Source organism: Crotalus tigris, unplaced genomic scaffold, assembly GCF_016545835.1.
Source record: "Crotalus tigris isolate CLP2741 ecotype Arizona unplaced genomic scaffold, ASM1654583v1 scf7180000019721.812232, whole genome shotgun sequence".
In the NCBI taxonomy this organism is placed as follows: Eukaryota; Metazoa; Chordata; class Lepidosauria; order Squamata; family Viperidae; genus Crotalus; species Crotalus tigris.
The window spans coordinates 424059-443312 of NW_024097681.1; the positions used below are offsets into that span (position 1 = coordinate 424059).

The following is a 19254-nucleotide window of genomic DNA, read 5'->3' on the forward strand; positions in this document are numbered from 1 at the left end:
TTTTATTATTGTATTTAGGGCGTATGAATGTGAATATTTTTATTTTTATGTATATAAATTGAGTGTGAATGTGTATTGAGTGTTTGGGGTATGAGAATGGTGGAGTCGGGGGCGGAGCCTGGTACCCCCTCTGCTGAGTGCAATAGCAAAAGTAGGGGGGGCAGGACTTACCCTTGGGCTTGGTCTGTATGGAAAGCGAGTCCGGTCAGGAAGGGAGAAGGCTGGTGAGGGTGGGGGTACTCCGGGGAGGGGAGAAGGTCGGAGCATCCCGGTTATGACTGGGATGGGCAGATATGGCGGGAGCCGAGGGGCAGGCCATCTTTGGGGAACGAGGACTCGCTATGTTAGAGCGATTCCTTGTTCCGGCCCCTCAAAAGGCTCATCCTGTAGTACTGGTGACAGGGGAGTACAGGGCCCTAATTGTAGGCTGCTGTTGCTTAATGCCAGGTCCGTTGTCAGCAAAGCCCCCCTTGTCCGTGATTTAATATTGGACAGCGGGGCGGACCTGGCATGTATAACCGAAACCTGGCTGGGCCCTGAGGGGGGTGTTTCCCTCTCGGAGATGTGCCTGGACGGGTTTGTGGTGCTTCATCAGCCTCAACATCAGGGCAGGGGTGGGGGATTGGCAGTCATCGCTCGGAAGTCCTTGAGTCCTCGTGGGATTGCTGCCCCGGAGATTGTTGGGTGTGAGTCCCTCCTATTGAAGTTGGGTTCACGGGTTCAGTTGGGCTTGCTGCTGATGTACCTACCTCCCAGCTGCGTTGCAACAGCCCTGCCTGCGTTGCTGGAGTCAGTAGCTGGGTTGGCGGTGGAGTTCCCCAGACTTATAGTACTGGGGGACTTTAACCTACCATCACTCGGCGATCGCTCAGAGGCGGCGCAGGAGTTCATGGCTTCCATGGCAACCATGGACCTGACCCAGGTAATTCAGGATCCGACTCATAGGGGTGGTCACACACTTGACCTTGTGTTTCTCTCGGGGCAATGGAGACATGATCTGGAATTAAGGGGAATAGAGATCTCGCCCTTGTCATGGACAGATCATTTCCTATTGAGGCTGGACTTCAGAGCATCACTCCCCCATCGCAGGGAGAGGGAGCCGACTAGATGGTTCCGCCCCAGGCGCCTAATGGACCCAGATCGGTTCCAGGGGGAGCTTGGGGAAATACCTGACTCCCTTGTCCACAACTCGTCTGGGTCCCTGGTTGCAGCCTGGAATGAGGCGGCGTCCGGGGCCCTGGATCGAATTGCGCCTTTGCGACCTCTCTGTGGTGGTGGTCCCCGGAGGGCACCTTGGTTTACTGAGGAGCTCCGGGAGATGAAGCGCCACAAGAGACGTCTAGAGCGATGTTGGACGGCCAGTAACTCTGAATCTGACCGATCACTATTAAGAGCCTATCTTAGGACTTATTTAGTGGCGATAAGGGCGGCAAAGCGTGTTCACTTTTCCGCACTTATTGCATCCGCAGAATCTCGCCCGGCCGCCTTGTTTAGGGTGACCTGCTCTCTTCTTAAAGTGGAGGAGGCGAGGAACCCTTGCAGGGGAGAGCTGAGGAGTTTGTTCAGTTTCTTTCGGACAAAATCGCTCAGATTCAGAGAGACCTGGACTCCGACTGGGCAGTGCCAGCCGAGTTGCCAGGGGCTGGTCTTAGTCATGTTATCTGGAGCGAGTTTGAGCCTGTGACCCCTGATGAAGTGGACAAGGCCGTGAGGGCAATGAATGCCGCCACCTGTTTATTGGACCCGTGCCCCTCCTGGCTGGTTTCTGCCAGTAGGGAGGTGACACGAGGCTGGCTCCAGGCGATAATCAATGCCTCCTTGATGGAGGGGTCTTTCCCGCAACCTTTAAAGGAAGCGGTGGTGAGGCCCCTCCTCAAGAAGCCTTCCCTGAACCCAGCTGTTTTGAAGAACTTTCGTCCCGTCTCCAACCTCCCCTTTGTGGGGAAGGTTGTAGAGAAGGTGGTGGCGTCCCAACTCTTGCGATCCTTGGATGAAACTAATTATCTGGACCCTTTTCAATCTGGTTTCAGGCCCGGCTACAGCACTGAGACTGCTTTGGTCGCACTGACCGATGACCTCTGGCGAGCCCGGGATAGGGGTTATTCCTCTATCCTGGTGCTTCTTGACCTCTCAGCGGCTTTCGATACCATCGACCATGGTATCCTTCTGTGTCGTCTCAGAGAGGTGGGGGTGGGCGGCACCGTATTGCGGTGGTTCTCCTCCTACCTCTCTGACAGGTCACAGTCAGTGTTGGCAGGCGGACAGAGATCGACCCCTAGGCGCCTCGATCATGGGGTGCCTCAGGGCTCGGTCCTGTCCCCCCTCCTTTTTAACATCTACATGAAACCGCTGGGTGAGATCATTCGGCGACACGGGGTGAGGTATCATCAGTACGCGGATGATACCCAATTATATATCTCCACCCCGTGTCCTTTCAGTGAAGCAGTCGACGTGATGTGCCGGTGCCTGGAAGATGTGAGGGTCTGGATGGGGGTGAACAGGCTTAGACTCAACCCTGACAAGACCGAGTGGCTCTGGGTCTTGCCTCCCAAAGGCCAACTGGATGGTCCATCATTAGTCCTGGGGGGGGCAAATTTACCTCCCTCAGTGCAGGCACGCAACTTGGGTGTCCTCCTGGACTCACAGCTAAATTTGGAACAACATCTATCGACTGTGGCCAGGGGGACCTTTGCCCAGGTTCGCCTAGTGCACCAGTTGCGGCCTTATTTGGACCGGGAGGCTTTACTCACAGTCACTCATGCCCTTGTCACCTCAAGACTGGATTACTGTAACGTGCTCTACATGGGGCTACCCTTGAAGGGCGTTCGGAGGCTGCAGTTGGTTCAGAACGCAGCCGCGAGAGCGATTGTGGGCGCACCAAGGTACGCCCACATGTCACCTATCCTCCGCGAGCTGCACTGGCTTCCTGTGGGTCTCCGGACGCAATTCAAGGTGTTGGTTATCACCTTTAAAGCCCTTCATGGCATAGGGTCAGGTTACTTACAGGACCGCATTCTGCCGCACAGTTCCCAGAGACCGGTGAGGTCCCCTCCTTCAGGTCCCGTCGGCCAGACAATGTCGGCTGGCGGGCCCTCGGGGAAGGGCCTTTTCTGTGGTGGCTCCGACCTGGTGGAATCAACTTCCCCCCGAGGTTCGAACTACTCCCACCCCGCCAGCCTTTAAGAAAGCCGTTAAAACTCTCCTGTTCCAGCAGGCCTGGGGCTGATGTCCCCGGGGGGGGGCGGGATATGATCGGACTCGCGGTATGACTGTATTATTTTATTGTTTTATGATTGTTTTAACTCTGTACGCCGCCCTGAGTCCTTTGGGATTGGGCGGCATATAAATAAAATTAAATACAAAAATACAAATACAATCAGTATTTTTCCAGCCTCCCACTTTACTCCCCCCTGTTGAGACTTATCTCAATGTTGCAGATAAGTTTCAACCTGTAATACTTGGGTCTGATGTATGTATGTTGTTATACTCCTGGTTCTGGAATTCCCACATAGCCATAACTTGAGTAGTTGCTTTTCTCTCTGCAAGTAGTGATACTCGTTTAGGCAGTGTTATGTTATGCATCAATGGAAAGGTACATTGCATAAGACAACAGCTACTAATCAGAATAGCAATAAAGATGACTACTGCTCTTATGATATTTCCAATAAGACCCATTGGGAGCCAAGACCATAAATTACTCTACCAATTTCCCAGGGAATCTATTTGCAAATCCAATGCCATTTTATGGAGTACTTTAATTTGCTTATTTATAATGGGGGATTGATCTGATAGATTAAAACAGCACATCCCATCAAAGGCCTCACATCCCATATGTTGGCGGAGTAAGAGATAGTCTATGGCTGCCCTATTTTGTAAAATTGCCTTACGTAGTTCTATCATTTCCTGATTGATAGCAGACAAGGCTATTGAAGTGGCATTTATAGTTTTAGCCAAATTACAGGCCACAGAGTTTATATTGACATGAGCTCTTAAAGCCAGTGCAGGAACTCCCACCAATGAGATAGCCAAAGCATTGTATTCAGCAGCATTCAGAAGAGTACGAGAGGAGTCACAGTCCTCATTTAAAACTTCTGCCCTTTGTAACATGTGATGTTAGGGAGGTAAAAAGTGATCTATCTAGTAGGAAGGTAGTCAGTCTGCTTAGACAGCAATATGTAGTGCTTAGATTGTCAGGAATGTAGTTAAAAGTGTCTTTTCCACAAGTGAAGAATCACCCTCTAGGTAACCATATGTTTGCATAACCAAAGGACACTGTTTGGAAAGATGTGCAATTCAGCTTTTCTTGGCTCACCTTCAGACAATGAGGTAGAGGTGTACTTTGCTCACACCCTGTAATATGTGCACATTGTAAGTCTTCTGGAATGGCTACGTTAGGAGTATGTAAAGCTAGAGCATCGGGTGGTAGAAACTTGGAAATGTGACCCCAGCTGTACAGTGTTTCATATCCTATATGCCCTTTAAACACATAGTGACCAAACTCCCTGGCCACTGTGACTGGAACACACACTGGTATTAAACATGTGGACAGTAAATTCTCCATGTCATATGCTTCAGAAAGGCAAAAATCTGTTGTGTTGGCTATTTTAGCCAACTGGACCCACAAATTATATTGCATCCTTGACTCCAATGGATGGGGCACATCCTTATTCTGGTTGGATCTTTTACTTCGTTTTCTCTCTGGGCGCTTCCTTTGGGGTTTCTGGATAGTGACTCCAAACTCCACTGGAATTACACGTACAATACAAGTCGCCTTTCATCCCGTTTTTAACTGTGAGACTAGGGTAACTTGCTCCCAACCCCAAAATAAAGGAGGCCCACATTCCAATGTTACAGGAGGAGGAGGCTTCTTATATGGGACCCTAACACATATGCCTTTCCTAAGCATATTGACAGGCTTCTGGGTTGACAGGTTATCTCGTAATGCAAGTTTCTTTAACTATTCTGTCAAACGCTAGTGGAAATTGACAAGGATGACATCTAGTTATCAACTTAGGTGGTGTTTGTTCAATAACATAGTTTCTGAGTTTTTCCACCTGCTTATTCAGTTCCTGCACCATTTCCAGAGTCCACACTCCCCCCTGATGGCCCTTTACAATGCATAACTGAAACCTTTGCTGGCTTTTGTACTGCATCATGAAGACGCTTTATCAAGTGTCCATGTAACACATATTTGCCTGCAGTATCCCTAAATCCTCTTTCTTTGTACACCATGAGCATGTAAAGTAAAAAAAAGCATATTTACTATCTGTTCAAAATAGAATGGATTGCATGAGGAGTGTGGACACTTATGGGACATGAGAAGGTCAATTTATTGCAATCCTGTAAAAGGACTGCTATAGCAGCAAGAACCTTCGAACAATGTGGCCACCCCATCCAATTGCTTAGATAAGAATGCCACCAGGCACTGCCACTGCCCCAATTGTTGTGTCAACACTCCCAATGCAATATTTTTTTTAGTGTCTACATATAGGTTGAAAGGCTTTTCTAAGTTAGGCAAAGCCAAGGCTGGTGCCGATGTGAGAGCTCGTTTCACTTCCCTAAAAGCTCTCCTTTGTTCTTCCTCCCAATCAAAGAGCTCTGCACCACCCCCTTTTGTAGCCGAATAAAGAGGTGCTGCTAATAAGGCATAATTTGGTATCCATATTTGACAAAATCCTGCCAAACCTAAAAGATCCCTTAACTGTCGCCTATTTGGGGGTTCTCTTTAGGGGTTCAGCAATAGCTAACACTGCTTGCTTTCTTTCCCAGCCTAAGCCCTATGTCCTTGCTCAATCCAATTCCTTCAACTTCCCTCTCTCTATCGCAATCTCCTTTATACCCTCGGGTTCCTCTCTGTCCCCTTCCCCTAAAGGGAAGCCTAGTGGTGGGTCCACCTTCAACACCCCCACGTCTTCTACCTATTCTTCCTCTCCAATCTCTTCCTCTCATCTGCTGTCTAGGACATTCCTTTTGCCAATGACCTTCCTCTCTGCAATTAGCACACTAATTAGGTCCCAGCACGGTCCCTCCTTGCAATGCCACAGCCAACAACTCTGTCTTCTTATGCATTCTCGCCTCTCTCTCCTTCTTTTCCACCTTTTCCCTGTTAACAAACACTTTCCTTGCTACTTCCAACAACTCTGTAGTATTCTTCCTTAATGCTCCCTCCAACCTCTGCAACTTCTTCCTTATGTTATCATAGCTCTGTGCTATGAACCTCTCGTTCAACATCCTCACGTTATCAGCACTCCTTGGATCACCCTGAGTATAGACCTTATAAGCCTCAATCAATCTCTGCAGGAAACTCTCCAGACTTTCATCTGCTTCCTGCATCACAAAAGACGGCTTTGACATATTCACCGGAGGCTTTCCAGCCTTGCAAAGAGCCTCTACTACTAAATTCTGATATTCCTTTAGCAATCTCATCTGTGGTGGATCCTGTGCATTCCATTCTGGATCCTTCTCTGGTGCCCTTGTTTCCATCTCTGGCTGTATATCCTGTACAGCTGGCAATCTATCTCTCAAGCACTGTCTATCAGCAGCCTCCCACTTTTCCCTTTCCTCGGGAGTCAACAAAGTATTCAACAATTGCTGTACATCCTGCCACGTCCTCTTCACTTACTTCTCCCCTCACATTTACAGAGAGACCTTCCAAATCCCCTTCCTCCTTGGGGGCCGACAGCCTCCCCCTTTGTTTCTGTCTCACAGCTGGTTGCATGTCCCCGGGCACAGCAGGAGCAGTCAGCCCATCTCCAGGCACAGCAGCTGCTGCAGCCGGCACTGGGGGCATGGGGGAGAGGCACGACACATAAGGAGGGGGGTCTAAGGATTACTTCCTCTACTTCCACCTTTATCTCTTTCTTTACATCTGATACCTTAGTCTCTGAAATCTTCACATCCTTCACTCCTTTAGTCTCAACCTGAAGCCTTTTCCCTTTAGGTCTGGCCACACACAAACGAACCATTTCAGCCTGACATTGCAATAACTCATCTGCCTGCCCTGCTACTACATCCCCCCACTGATCTATATACTGAAATTGGTTAGGGTAGTTTTCTTCATTGGCTATCAGAGAAGTGAGATCATCAATAATTTGGAGCTTAAAAGTTCCCTCCGGGGGTCACCCTACAACCATGTGAGGCCATTGATGCTCACATAAAACTGCAGCCTATCCCTAGTTACCTTAGGATAGGGAACCTTATACTGGGTATGATTAAAATACTTATAAAATCCTTTTAACATGCATTCCAGCGGTGTGCTGGGAACACTACTACACCCCCCCCCATCCTAACACACTGCCAATGACCTACAGTGCCAGATGTTCCAACGGTCACTAGTAGGAAATCCACTAGCTTAACCACCCACACAGCTTAACACGGACTTCTTTAGGACTGCCGTCCCGAGTCCAGGGGGTTGATCAGGTCCCCTCTTCTATCTTCAAGTGAGATAGGTACAATTAGTTTAAACACATACTCGCCTGCCTTGTTGTTACACTTGTCCTGGCCAGGAGCTGGTTCAGACCTCCTTTCCTTTCCCAAAGGGTTCTTGGACTGGCTCTCAGCACTGTCGGCTCTGCTGACAAGCCACAGCTGTCTCCCGGAGGAATGACCCCCGTGGTGCCTAGAGAATTGTTCAGAGATAGCTTCCCAGCAGGTCCGAAGGGTCAAGCCGCCCTCAGCGAAACATCGCCTCACTCAAGTTTCCCGGCCAATGCACCAGAAACTGTTATAGAAGTGAGAGACTTGAGTCAGCTCTTTTGTGGAAGGAAAGTTTATTTGCGCAGGTTCAGAGAGCTATTCACAGCTTAAAGGGTCTGAACGCCCAACTGGGGCATGGATGTTCATATTTATAACCCCCAATACGTAGGTATTTCCTGATCAAGACATATTCCATACATGGTTACATTCTATAGTTCCTTATTCTAACATAGGAAAGTTACTAGACTTGGTTATAATCTATAGTTCCTCTTTTCAACATAGGAATGCTTTTAGCAGTTTGCAATATTTCAAGTGATAAGCAGTTTTCAATATATCATGTGATAGGCAGTTTGCAATGTATCATGTGCAGAGCTGAGAACAGGATATCTGGCAATTCTAATTTTAAGTGTTGTCTGGGGAACAGGAAAACCTCCCTTTCACCCACAATTTCTGTCAGACAATCAGTATTTTTCCAGCCTCCCACTTTAGTCTCACTTCACCTTTTAATCCTTATGTTAATTTTTCAAAGTCCTTCTTAATCACCCTTTATTGCCTCCAACCGTCCTTTCTCCAGTCCTTTCTCTGGTTTCAGTCTCTACTTTTTACAGTTCTTAAATTCCAGTCTCTCACATTTAAACTTTACTGTGGGCTCTCTGCTTCTTCACGCTGCTCTCATTCTGCTCTATTGCTCCTTCTCCGCTCTGTTCCAAATCCACAGTTGCCGCTGTGTTTCTCTCCTTATAGCTTTGCTTTTTTTGGCGTCTTCTCTAGCCAAATGTTCTCACCTCCTTCAGGGGTTTTCCTTGTCTCCATTACGAAGCTGTAAATTCTACTTTTCACTCCCTCTCAGATCGCTCCAGGCCAGCCTTAAAGACCAGCTTCTTCTTCGCAATTTTAAAAGTGCTGCTCCTTTCTGCTCGGGTGTTTGCTTTCCACCCGGCTTCTCTGAAGCTTCCTCTTTAATTTACCAATCTCTCCGGGATTGGCAAAGCCCTTGCTGGGCTCATAGCGAAGATTTTTCGGGATTTAGAAACAGAGCTCTGTTTCTTCACCCGCTCCACGATGATGTCACAGCCGAAAGTCCTCCACACCTGTCTTTTTGTACGAGGGGGTTTCATCTTAAGGATGGTTTCAACCCACCCTGGAGCTAGTTTTCAGATTCCAGGGGCAATAATATAGCCCAGGTAGGTGACCTCCTGCTGTAGGTATTGCAGTTTAGAAGGTGATGCCTTATGCCCCCTCTGTGCTAATGATAAAAGCAGGTGATATGTGTCAGCCCTACAGATCTGTTTAGAGTCTGAGGCTAGCAGGAGATCATCCACGTATTGAATCAGTGTTGATCCCCCTGGCAGGGCAATGAAGGATAAGTCTGTTTTAAGGATTTGCAAAAAAAAAAAAAAAAAAAAAGGGTGGGGGGACTCTGTATATCCTTGGGGTAGGCATGTCCATGTGTACTGTTGATCCTCCCAGGTGAAAGTAAAAAGGTACTGGGAACCCCGGTCTACCTGGATACTAAAAAAAGCGGAACAGAGATCTATGATTGTAAAATATGTAACCGACGCCGGAACTTCAGTGATGATGGTAGCTGGGTTGGGGACTATCGGGGCATGGGTTATCACACGACTGTCTTAGATCATTAAACGAATCTGAAGACTGGGTTCCTGTCCTGGTCTAATTTTGGCTTGCGGACTGGAAAAATAGGCTTGTTACAGAGAGAGGTGCATTTACGAAGAACCCCGTTTTAGGTTCACCTCAATTAGTTTCCTAGTGGGCTCTATGGCTTCAATTTGGATCCGGTATTGGGGAATGCACGGGGGTGGTCCCTTTTTCACCTGAATCCTGACTGGGGTGGCTCCTTTCAATAATCCTATCTTAGTAGAATCCCAGCCCCATAGGGAGGTGGGGAGGTCTCTAAGATCTTTGTGCAGCTGTTCCTTGTTTAAGACTAAAAATTGCTTGCACTTTGCAGGGATGTCTAATATTACTCCAGTTTTGTTGCACTTTATTGTGGCCCCCATTTTGCACAGAAAATCTCGGCCCATAAGGGACAAAGGAGATTGCTGTCAAATAGTGAAGGTGTGATTGAAGGGGCCGATCTCTATCTTCAATTCTTGGGTGAATTTTACCAGGATAATCCCCCCCACTCCAACTATATTATCCTGGGCTCCTGGTATTACAGACCCCTTAAAAGGAGGGGTCGTGATGAGAGATGAGGTGGCTCCGGTATCTACCAAACACTCATACTCCTTTCCCTCTATTGTGATTGTAATAAGGGATTCCCCATCCTGATCGCTCCTTAGGGGAATGGCCAGCCCAGCAAAAGTGGCTTGAAACTCCTCTTTTCCTGATTTTAGTCATTGACATCAGAGTTCATTTCCCCCATTTTGTTCCCAAGGGGGCTCTTCCTGATATCTCCTTTCCCTATTTTGAAAGGATCTCTCCCTAGGAAAAGAAGCTCTGGGTGGCAGGTGGCGGCGTCATTCGGGGTTTTTCCTGCAGTTGTATTTAAAGTGGCCCATTTCACCGTACTTATAGCAGTGGTGACATTTATGTCCAGGCACTCCCTCCTCCTCGCACTGCGGGCACTGATGTTGCCTATCAAAGGACCGGTTGTTTGTCTGGCTTTGTTACGTATGGCTGCAAAGACTTGCAGATCTTCCTTCCTTTCCGTTCTCCTTTTCCTGTCTCTTTCCCTCTCTCTTTCTATTTCTTTCTATTTCTTTTTCCTCCTCTCTCAGCCTCTCCCTTTGGTCATAGATGAAGTTTGCGATTCTTCGCAACTTCAAAAGCTTCAAGCTGGACCAGTTTGACACAACTTGATGGAAATGTGTTTTAATGTTGCTGGTAGACTGGTCCACAAATTCGGAAGTGAGAATTTTCTGATCTTTCAGTGAATTTAGGTCTAGGTGAGCATGTGCTATGGCTGCCTCTGAGAGTTGGACCCAAAAGGCATCTGGGTATTCTGTTTCTCTCTGGTCGTTCTTTGAAATTCTTGCCAATTTAGAGGCTTTTTGCCTATTTCTTAAAGGGCTTCCATCAGGTTATCTTTAGCCCGATTATATTCGTCCCATTGTCATCATTATAGTCTCAGTCAGGACGACTGGTGGGCCAAGCGACTTGTACCGGGGCTACCTGCCCTGGCGCAATTATTATCGGCCGCCTGGCTATTTCCGCGATCTTCTCAAACAGCTTCAGTAGTTTGCCTTTTGTTAAGAAGATATGCAGCAGCTGAGTCATGTCACCCCACAAAGAGTTATGGCTGTCCATTATAGATTTTAACATCTGAATCACAGCTTGGGGGTTGGACCTAAAGGAGGGAGTGTCCCTTTTCCAGATGGCCATGTCAGATGTGGAAAATGGCATATGTGTCACCACGTATTCCAATTGCCCTCCCATCCTTCCTGGGACTGGTTTACTCAAGAGGGGGCCCATACATCTTTGGCTCTAACTTATCTGCAATGGAAAGGGAGGCTCCTTTTTCTTCCTCCCTCTTTGGGGCAGGATTTTTAATCCTGGAAAATTCCACCCAGCAATACCAATAGGGTATCTGGCTGGGTCTTATTAGGGGTCTAAGTGCTTTTAAAGTTGCAAAATCAAAAGTACAGTCCCTTGGCCAAATTGGTCTCCTGGTTCCATCCTTCAGCAAAGCCCATTCTTTACAAATTTTCTGTGCTCGTTTCTTTTTCATGCCATCCAGGATGAGCACTCACCTCTTGTCCCACGCCTCGAGAAAATCACCAATAAGTGACCTAATTCTGACCTTCAAACTACAGCTACCCATGTTCCCCTTATGATGTGGGGTTCAGTCGGCTTAGTCGGGTCCTAGCAGCACTGCCCAGCCACTCTTAGTTACACTATCCCTGCCGCCCACAAAAAAAAAATGCCCAGGAGGACTCCGGTTCCCTCACAGAGTACGAGACTCTCCTACGCAGTCACTTTGCAGACCAAAAAGGGGTCTGGGGAGGACCTGCTGCCCTCAGCTCAGACAGGTATGGGCGCTTCCTTCTACTTCACCGCCATCAGTTTTCAGACTCAGAAGGAGTCTGGGAGGACCTCTGCTTTGTACAGTAGTATGGGCCTCTCCTGCAGATTGTCTCTGCCTATGGACTTCTACTGGGATTTCCTATTAATCCAACCTCAATTCTCATTCAAAGCACATTCAGCTCCCCCACTCTTTTCTACCAAGCAAGGTTCCACGCTCCGGTTTTAATCCCCTTGTGTTCCAGATTTCTGCCGGTCACGGCTTGGTGAAGATAGCAGCAGACCTGGGGGCAGCTAGGAAAAAACAAGGAGGAGGTGATATCCTAGTTGTGATCAGAGGAGGAAGCCCACATACTCACACATACACTCTTGTCCCCAAGCTACAATTTTAGTGGTACTTACCTACTTTTGGGCAGCTGTTGAGTGCAAGACTCAAGGACTCCCTTTACTACCCTTTGCTTCCTGGGCAGGGTCCATGGGCTTACCTACAGACTAAAGGGAGTTTGTCGCAGGCGAGCTAGGAGCCCTCCGGGCCCGGTCTAGTGGCTGGGTTGGCTGGAGTCCCTTAGTGGTCGCCAGATTGTGAGAAGAATTTTCTCTGGTTCGGTATCCCAGCTGGGACACAGATCTTCAGCTCAGATGGAAGAATTGACACTAAACGAAGCAAGCTGCCAGAAAGTAGATTTTATTGCAGAAACCGGACAGAGTAGTGACACAGCAGTGGTTTCTGGACTAGCTAGTGATTTTCCAAGGTGAGTGGTCCAGCTTTTATACCCCTGGAGTTATTGAAATTATGATTTGGATTTTGTAAAGGTATTTGTTCCCCTAATTTTCCTTAGTTTGTGTTTGTTTGGATCGGGAGAAGTTAATATTGACCTTAGGAGATGGTTTTATTCATGTAAATAGGTTTCTATATGTGTTTTGTGTTAATTTTGTTAGCATTACATTATTCCTATCTGGTGGGATCGATGGGTTTGATTGCTTATACAAGGCGGGCATTTGCAGTTTCCTGCCCTCAGTGTTTCTTTTGGTTCTTGGCTGTCTGCCCAGAATTGCTCAGGGCGGGGGAAGGAGAGTGAGAGAAGAAACCCCCCCCCCTCTTCTTTGGTCTTTTAAAATTCGGCTTGGCTTATCCCTTAAAAAAGAATAATGGTCATTTCCTTGAGGCATTCCCCACCCTTCCTGGGTGCATCTGCATCTGTGATGACTAATTTATGGGTCTGGGCTTCTTTTGTAATTATTTCTGTTATTTCCCTTTGAAAAGTTTAATTGTGTGACATTTTCTAAAGAAAATGTCCTCCTGTTTCAGGGTTTGGACTGATTCTAATTTCTAATGTATTTTGTTTGGGTGCTATTGATTAGCAACCTATCAGCACTTTCACAAGTAACAAGATCTATAACAAGAGGAAGACTTCCCTTCTTTACACCTGCACCTCAGTTGTGCCGCTGCAATGCAGTGCAGGATTTCCCAGACATTGTAGCACACTTGCTGCCTTATTGAAGTGGAAAAAATTCTGAATAATTGATATCCAGCAAGTGGCATTTTAAAAAGCAATACTCATTACATGAATCTATTAGTATTGCAGATTTCTTATTAAACCCAACACATTAGCTGACTCTGGATACCTAACGATAGATGAACATCCAACTGCTCTTTCTTAAAACTTGGGTTCTTTAAGGAAGTACTCCAGCCTGCTAAAAAGGAAAGTGCAAGGCTTTCAAATGTCCCCTCCTTCAAGATAGGTAAATGTTGAAAGTAATCAGGATGGAAAACTGCCCTATTCTAGACCTTAAATCTTTATTTAGTGTGTCTAATTAAGTTAGGTGAAGATCTTTACAATATAATAATAACATTGGTATTCAGGTGCTCTCAGGCATCTGGTTCAGAAGAATCAGTAGCAGTCCTGAGGCAGGAGAGCCACCTAATGCTGCAAGAGCAGGAAAGAGCTAAGCTAAAGTGATCAGAACTGAGTTGCAAAATTCAGACAATTACTAGATGGCAACAAAGAGAAAAATATTTTTATTGTCATCTAGTGGTCATTTGGATTCTTTCATGACATAATCAAGCTCATAAATCAAACTAAGTAGCTTTAGTGAAACTGATGGTGACTCTGAGGGGCCAACCTTTAAACTTTTTTGAGGGCTTTTGCTCTTGTGGATATTATTTTTATACATGTTTTAAAAATATTTAAAAAGGAAAGGTCTGAAATAATTACTTCAGTGGCAATAGCTATCAGCATAGAAGTAGATGCTGGCGAATCCTGGGTTGGTACATGTCCCTGTGTTCCTGAAACTCTTTGGATAATTCTCTATCAGTCTTTATTTACATATCATAATAACTTCTGTTTGGGGTAACTGAAGGCTTAGTTGCAGCTTGATCAGAGGCCCCGTCTCCCTTTTCCTATATCTGTGGCCATAGAATATCAGTAATCAGGAACCATATTAGAGTTTTGAAAGGCCTTGTAAACTAATTTAGAACTTCTGTTTAGAGATGTGGCAAGTTGACTTGTGGGGACAGTGTTCAAATTATGGGGCCTTAGTTGTCTAGGACAACTCGCTGTGGCCATCTCTCCATGACCATCTTGCCATGGCCAACTCACCACAGGAGAACTCACTGTGGTCAACTCACAGTGGGACAACTTGCCATTGGACAATTGATGTGGGATAATTCAACACAATAATATTATTTGCCACTGTTTCTTCTACATTTTTGTCAATGGAAATAAGTTGAAGAAACCGTGGTGTAAAATATTTATGCGTTGAGTTATCCTGCATAGAATTGTCCCACAACAAGTTGTCCCACAGCGACTTGACTGCGGTGAGTTCTCTGATGAGATGACCGCAGCAAGATGACTAGGGCAAGATGGCTGTAGTAAATTGGCCACAGCGAGTTGGTAGTAGCAAGTTGTCCCATTCTACTCCCATCCCCTACTATGCTGAGCTTTCCAACTGGGAAAACTGAAAGCCCATTTTGTGGGTCATTGTTTTTTCCCCACTGGCGTTTACAATGTCATGTTTTAAAAATGATTGTACCATTCTGTTATGTAAATGCTATAGGGATTTAAGAATTAAGAAATGCTAGCACCCTGGGTTTGTCTATCATAATGAACCACACTTTAGCCTAGTATGTTGTGTGATCTCTGATCCTGTTTCATATATGATTCAATATGTTATGTGAGCCCAGCAAATGGAGTTAAATAAACCATGTTTAGCGTAACTATATGAGAATGACTATATCATATAAATACATCTTCTAGTTTCTGTTTTTATTCTTCTTTTCTCAACCATGAAATGTTTACTAGAATTATTGATTCTTCTGTTCTGTTGAGGAATCCATATTAGAGCAGTCCTAACAGATGGTTATGTAGCTTCTACTTGAACTGACCCTGTTTATGAGTAGTTAGTTCTAGAGCCTAGTTGTTTTTTATTATTAGAATATTTTTATTAACATTCAGTCAGGATTAGCTCTCCTGTAATTTAAATCCTTTATTCCATGTTCTATACATTGTAATGATTGGAAACATCTTGACCATCTTCTCTTTCAAGGCTAAATTTTCTTAATCCATTTAATTTCTCCGTATAGGACTTGGTTTCTAGCTTCTGATCATTCTTGTTCCCTTTCTTTGCACCCTTTCAGTTTATTTGAATCCTTAAAATGCAGGACTCAGAACTAGCCAGTCCGATCAGAGAAAAGCAGAAATGGAAATTATCCTTTTGTTGATGCTATCAAAAATTGCATTTGCTTTTTTGGCAGCTACATCATGCTGGTGATTCACAATCCAAGTTGATCCTTTGCAACTCAAACATTGTTCTTAAGGTGCTTACAGATAAATCACTTTATGGTTTCTTTTAGAACTTGGATCTCTACTCCCCCTTTTTTTAAAAAAGTAGGAGCAACAGTTGTGTTCCATCTGGTATTTCATACTTCTCTTGAATTTCTGAATTTCTCTAATATCTGGTACCTACGTTGGGATCTTTCCCCTTTTTTGCTGCTAAGGAATCTAACCTAATATTGCCCTGAGTTGATTGATATTTAAGATGACTTCATTAAGTTTTAATTTCTCTTAAAATTAAGATCATCATTATACAGTCAAGATCCTGCTATTTCTACATTCTTGTAGATGTAGAATGAATGTTTCCTACTCATTAGTATCAAGTCAAAGAGAGCTGATTGTTTTGTATATTCTTTCATCCTTAAAAACAGAAAATTATAAGCAGGACAAATTTGGAATTTCCAAAGGGACTGTAGTGGTAGAGTTTGTCTTCTAATGGATGGTCATGATTGTAAATTACATAGTAAAATTCCATCCTTATGCTAATAGCATTCTGACTGGATTTTAGACTATATATGCTGCATTGCCTTCTTTAAGTTGATTTTCCAGGTTTGGTTAGACATGGTGTATGCTTTTGTGCTTCATGTTAAATCATAATGTTTAATATATAGACTTCTTCTGCAATTTGGGGGTTATATGAGACATGGAAAAGAGACATTGATACATTCTAGGAATCTGTTTATAGGACCCTAATTTTTTGGGGAAAAATTAAAGGCTATAAATATTAATAGTATATCATAAAACAGAATTCTGATCATAATCAGATGCTGTTTATTTAGCTGAACAAAAGTCTTGTTGAGACTTACTGGAATGCGACCTTATTAGTAATGTTAGATGCTGGAAATGAAAAATTACCAGGCATTGATCTCATATATTTTCTCTGCCAATGCAGTTCTATCTCAAGCCTCGAGAGAAGACAAAATAAGATTATTTTGTTTCATTACTCTGCACATAAGCACGTTTCATTTGGGAGCTCAGGGAAGCAAATATGTTTCCGCTTATTTTCCCCCACAACAACAGTCCTATGAGGTAGACTCAGTCATCCAATTAACTTTTGTGGTTGATGGTGGACTGGATTTCAAACTGAAATGCGGCTGAGCGTTGTGACTTAGGCTGTTGTGCAAACACAAAGTTCCAACGAAGGTAGGAGCCCAGAAATACAGATGGAAATCCAAGTCCACTTCACCACAGCTGCTGCTCTCTTGTTTTGAAAGCTACATCCCATGGTGGAGAGAAGTGGGGTACTTTCTATCAGTGACCGAGATTTTTGGAGTTGCATTTGGTTGAGAAAATCAAGCGTGCAAGGTTCTCTTTGATGAAAGACCGGCGCGGAATACTAAACCAGAACTCTCACGAAACCTTAAGGCTGTTTCTGTAGGCAGCTGTTCGAGCGCAGGCAAGCGCCAGTCAAGGAGCATTGGCCGAGCCGGCCCTTGGAAAGGCAGAGAGAACTGCTGCCGCCGCTTCCTCCTCCTGTTCCCCCACTTTCTGCAGGTTTGGCTAGTTCGGCCTCCGAAGGAGAAGTGATCCAAGACGTCTCATTGGGCGGTTGTTCAGCAGCTGACTGGGAAGGAGGGTGGGGAGAAAACGAGAGAACGCGGGCAAGGAAGACCAGGCGGATGGGATGGCGCAGGAAGAGGAGACTTACTATGGCAAGCACGGTAAGCCCTAATTGAGCGCCGCCTTTTGTTCTCCGCCCTCTTCTACTATGAAGGGCGGACAGCAGCAGGTGGTGTTGGTCGGGTACGGATCGGGGAAACGGCTTCCGCGCGTTTGCTGGGTGGGGGGACGCGGCGATGCTCCCCGGTTGGCCAGATGCCTGGCTTAGCTGCCGGTCGCCTCCGATCTTGGCGATTGCTTGGGCTGACGCAGTCACTGGTTTGCTTTGTAGCCATGGCGCAGCCTTTCCTCAGATCTGTCTTGGCTCCCAAAGCAGATTCGGAAGACACTGCAAAAAATATCTGCGGTGGAAAAACACGCCTGCTTTTTGCTTGACTTTAACCAGTAGGAAAGGAGTAGGAGAGTAATAGAATTGAACAACCAAGCTGGGTTACGATCAACGCAAAGGAAAGGCCTTCTGCTCCGGCCAGTTGGCATTCAATCTCTCGTTTCGGCCATTCCGGGTTTAATGTCTGAGTTTACAAGTGCCTGAGACTATGCTAAAATCGGAGTGGATCGTTTGAAGTTCAGCAAGTTGTAAGAATCCAGGCAATCTCTTGGTATATTACACAAACAGACTTAAAGTAACTGGCCAGAATCACTGTGGAGTTTGGGCTATATAAATTTAAATTATTAGTTATTAAAGCTAAAGTAGTTCTCTTATTTGGGCATATGCAGCATTTTGTGTTCTGCCTACTTAAAAGGCTCTGGTGATTTGTAACAATCCTGATACATCAACATATAATACCACAGTCAGTATTAATACGTAGTCAAATTCCCAATGCAATAACACCATATTTAAGGCTTAAATATAATTGACTATATATATCCTAGATCACAGTCTGCATTACCTACAAGAAAGGCTGGCAAGGAATGGGCTGCACCTCACAAGAATCAGGAAGAATATATTTGAAAACGACTGGCTCAGCTTTAAAGGGCTTTAAACTAAAATTGAGAGGGTAGGATGACCAATCTTTAGGATCTTTAGGACCTAATCCCAAGCATAAACCCCAAGACAACCAATCAAACAAAGAGGTAGAGAGGGATGGGAAGGAAGAAAAACTCAGATACAGACTAGGAGATGTAAGGTCAGCCATAAAAGACTGAGATGCCTATACACCAGTGGTTCTCAACCTGTGGGTTGGGACCCCATTTGGGGTCGAACGACCATTTCACTGGGGTCGCCAAACAATGTAGTCCGCCATTTTTTTCCCCTTTTCCTTAGCTGTGCTACTCCCTTTTATTCTATTGGCTTTTGAAAGCCAATAGAATAGACTCTCTTGAATAGAGTCTAATTCTATTGGCTTTCAAAAGCCAATAGGAATTGTCCAGGCTGTCTCTGCCCTGCTGAGCCCACCAAAAGTCCCATTCTGCAAACGGTGCTGCACCAGTTGAGTAGTCCTCGACTTACGACCGGTTGGGGGTCGCGGCATTAAAAAGGTTGAGAACCACTGCTATACACTAACGCTTAAAGTTTGGGGAACAAACAGGATGAACTTGAAGTACTAATACACAAGGGCAAGTATGATATGGTTGCCATTATTGAAACTTGGTGAAATGAAATGACTGAAATTACTGATGGAAGGATATAAATTTTTCAAAACAAAAGAGGAGGTGGAGTTGTATTATATGTAAGAGATCATTACAACTCTACAAAAATGCATAAGACCAAGGATGAAAGCCTCCTAGAATGCATCTGGGTTAATATATATGTATAAAAAAAGAAGACGTTTCCATAGGTGTATACTACAGGCCACCAAGCAGAAGAAATAGATGAACTTTTTGCTAATCAATTAAATATATGTAGGGCACACCACAGTAGTAATGGGGGGGGGGTACTTTAACTATCTTGACATCAACTAGTAGAAAAACTCCGCATGAAGTGGGAGATTGAACAAGTTCCTGACCAACCTAGCTGACAACTTTTCATCCAAAGGTAGAGGAGGGAACTAGAGGGACAGCTATACTGGACTATGAGATGGATTCGTAATTGACTGACAAACTGCACTCAATGTGTAGTCCTTATTAGAACTAACATCTACATAGAGGCAAGGAAGCAGTGAGGTACCCCAAAGTTCTGTTTTAG

The 19254-nt window shown here is 45.2% G+C and overlaps 1 protein-coding gene across 7 annotated transcripts in view; it reads left to right on the forward strand.

Annotated features, from left to right (window-relative positions):
* SLC44A2 (solute carrier family 44 member 2) overlaps positions 1–19254 on the forward strand; it is a 260738-nt gene that overhangs the window by 64632 nt on the left and 176852 nt on the right. The window contains exon 1 of one of the 7 annotated variants that reach the window (XM_039364300.1): positions 16929–17170. The exons of 5 other annotated variants lie outside the window; for them this stretch is intronic. Coding sequence is in view for 1 of the 2 variants with exons in the window: in XM_039364299.1 (XP_039220233.1) it covers positions 17134–17170 (37 nt within the window). In the remaining variant the exon portion in view is untranslated. Of the gene's footprint in view, positions 1–16928; positions 17171–19254 lie in introns of those variants that run through there. One more of the 7 variants, XM_039364299.1, reaches the window with a different exon arrangement.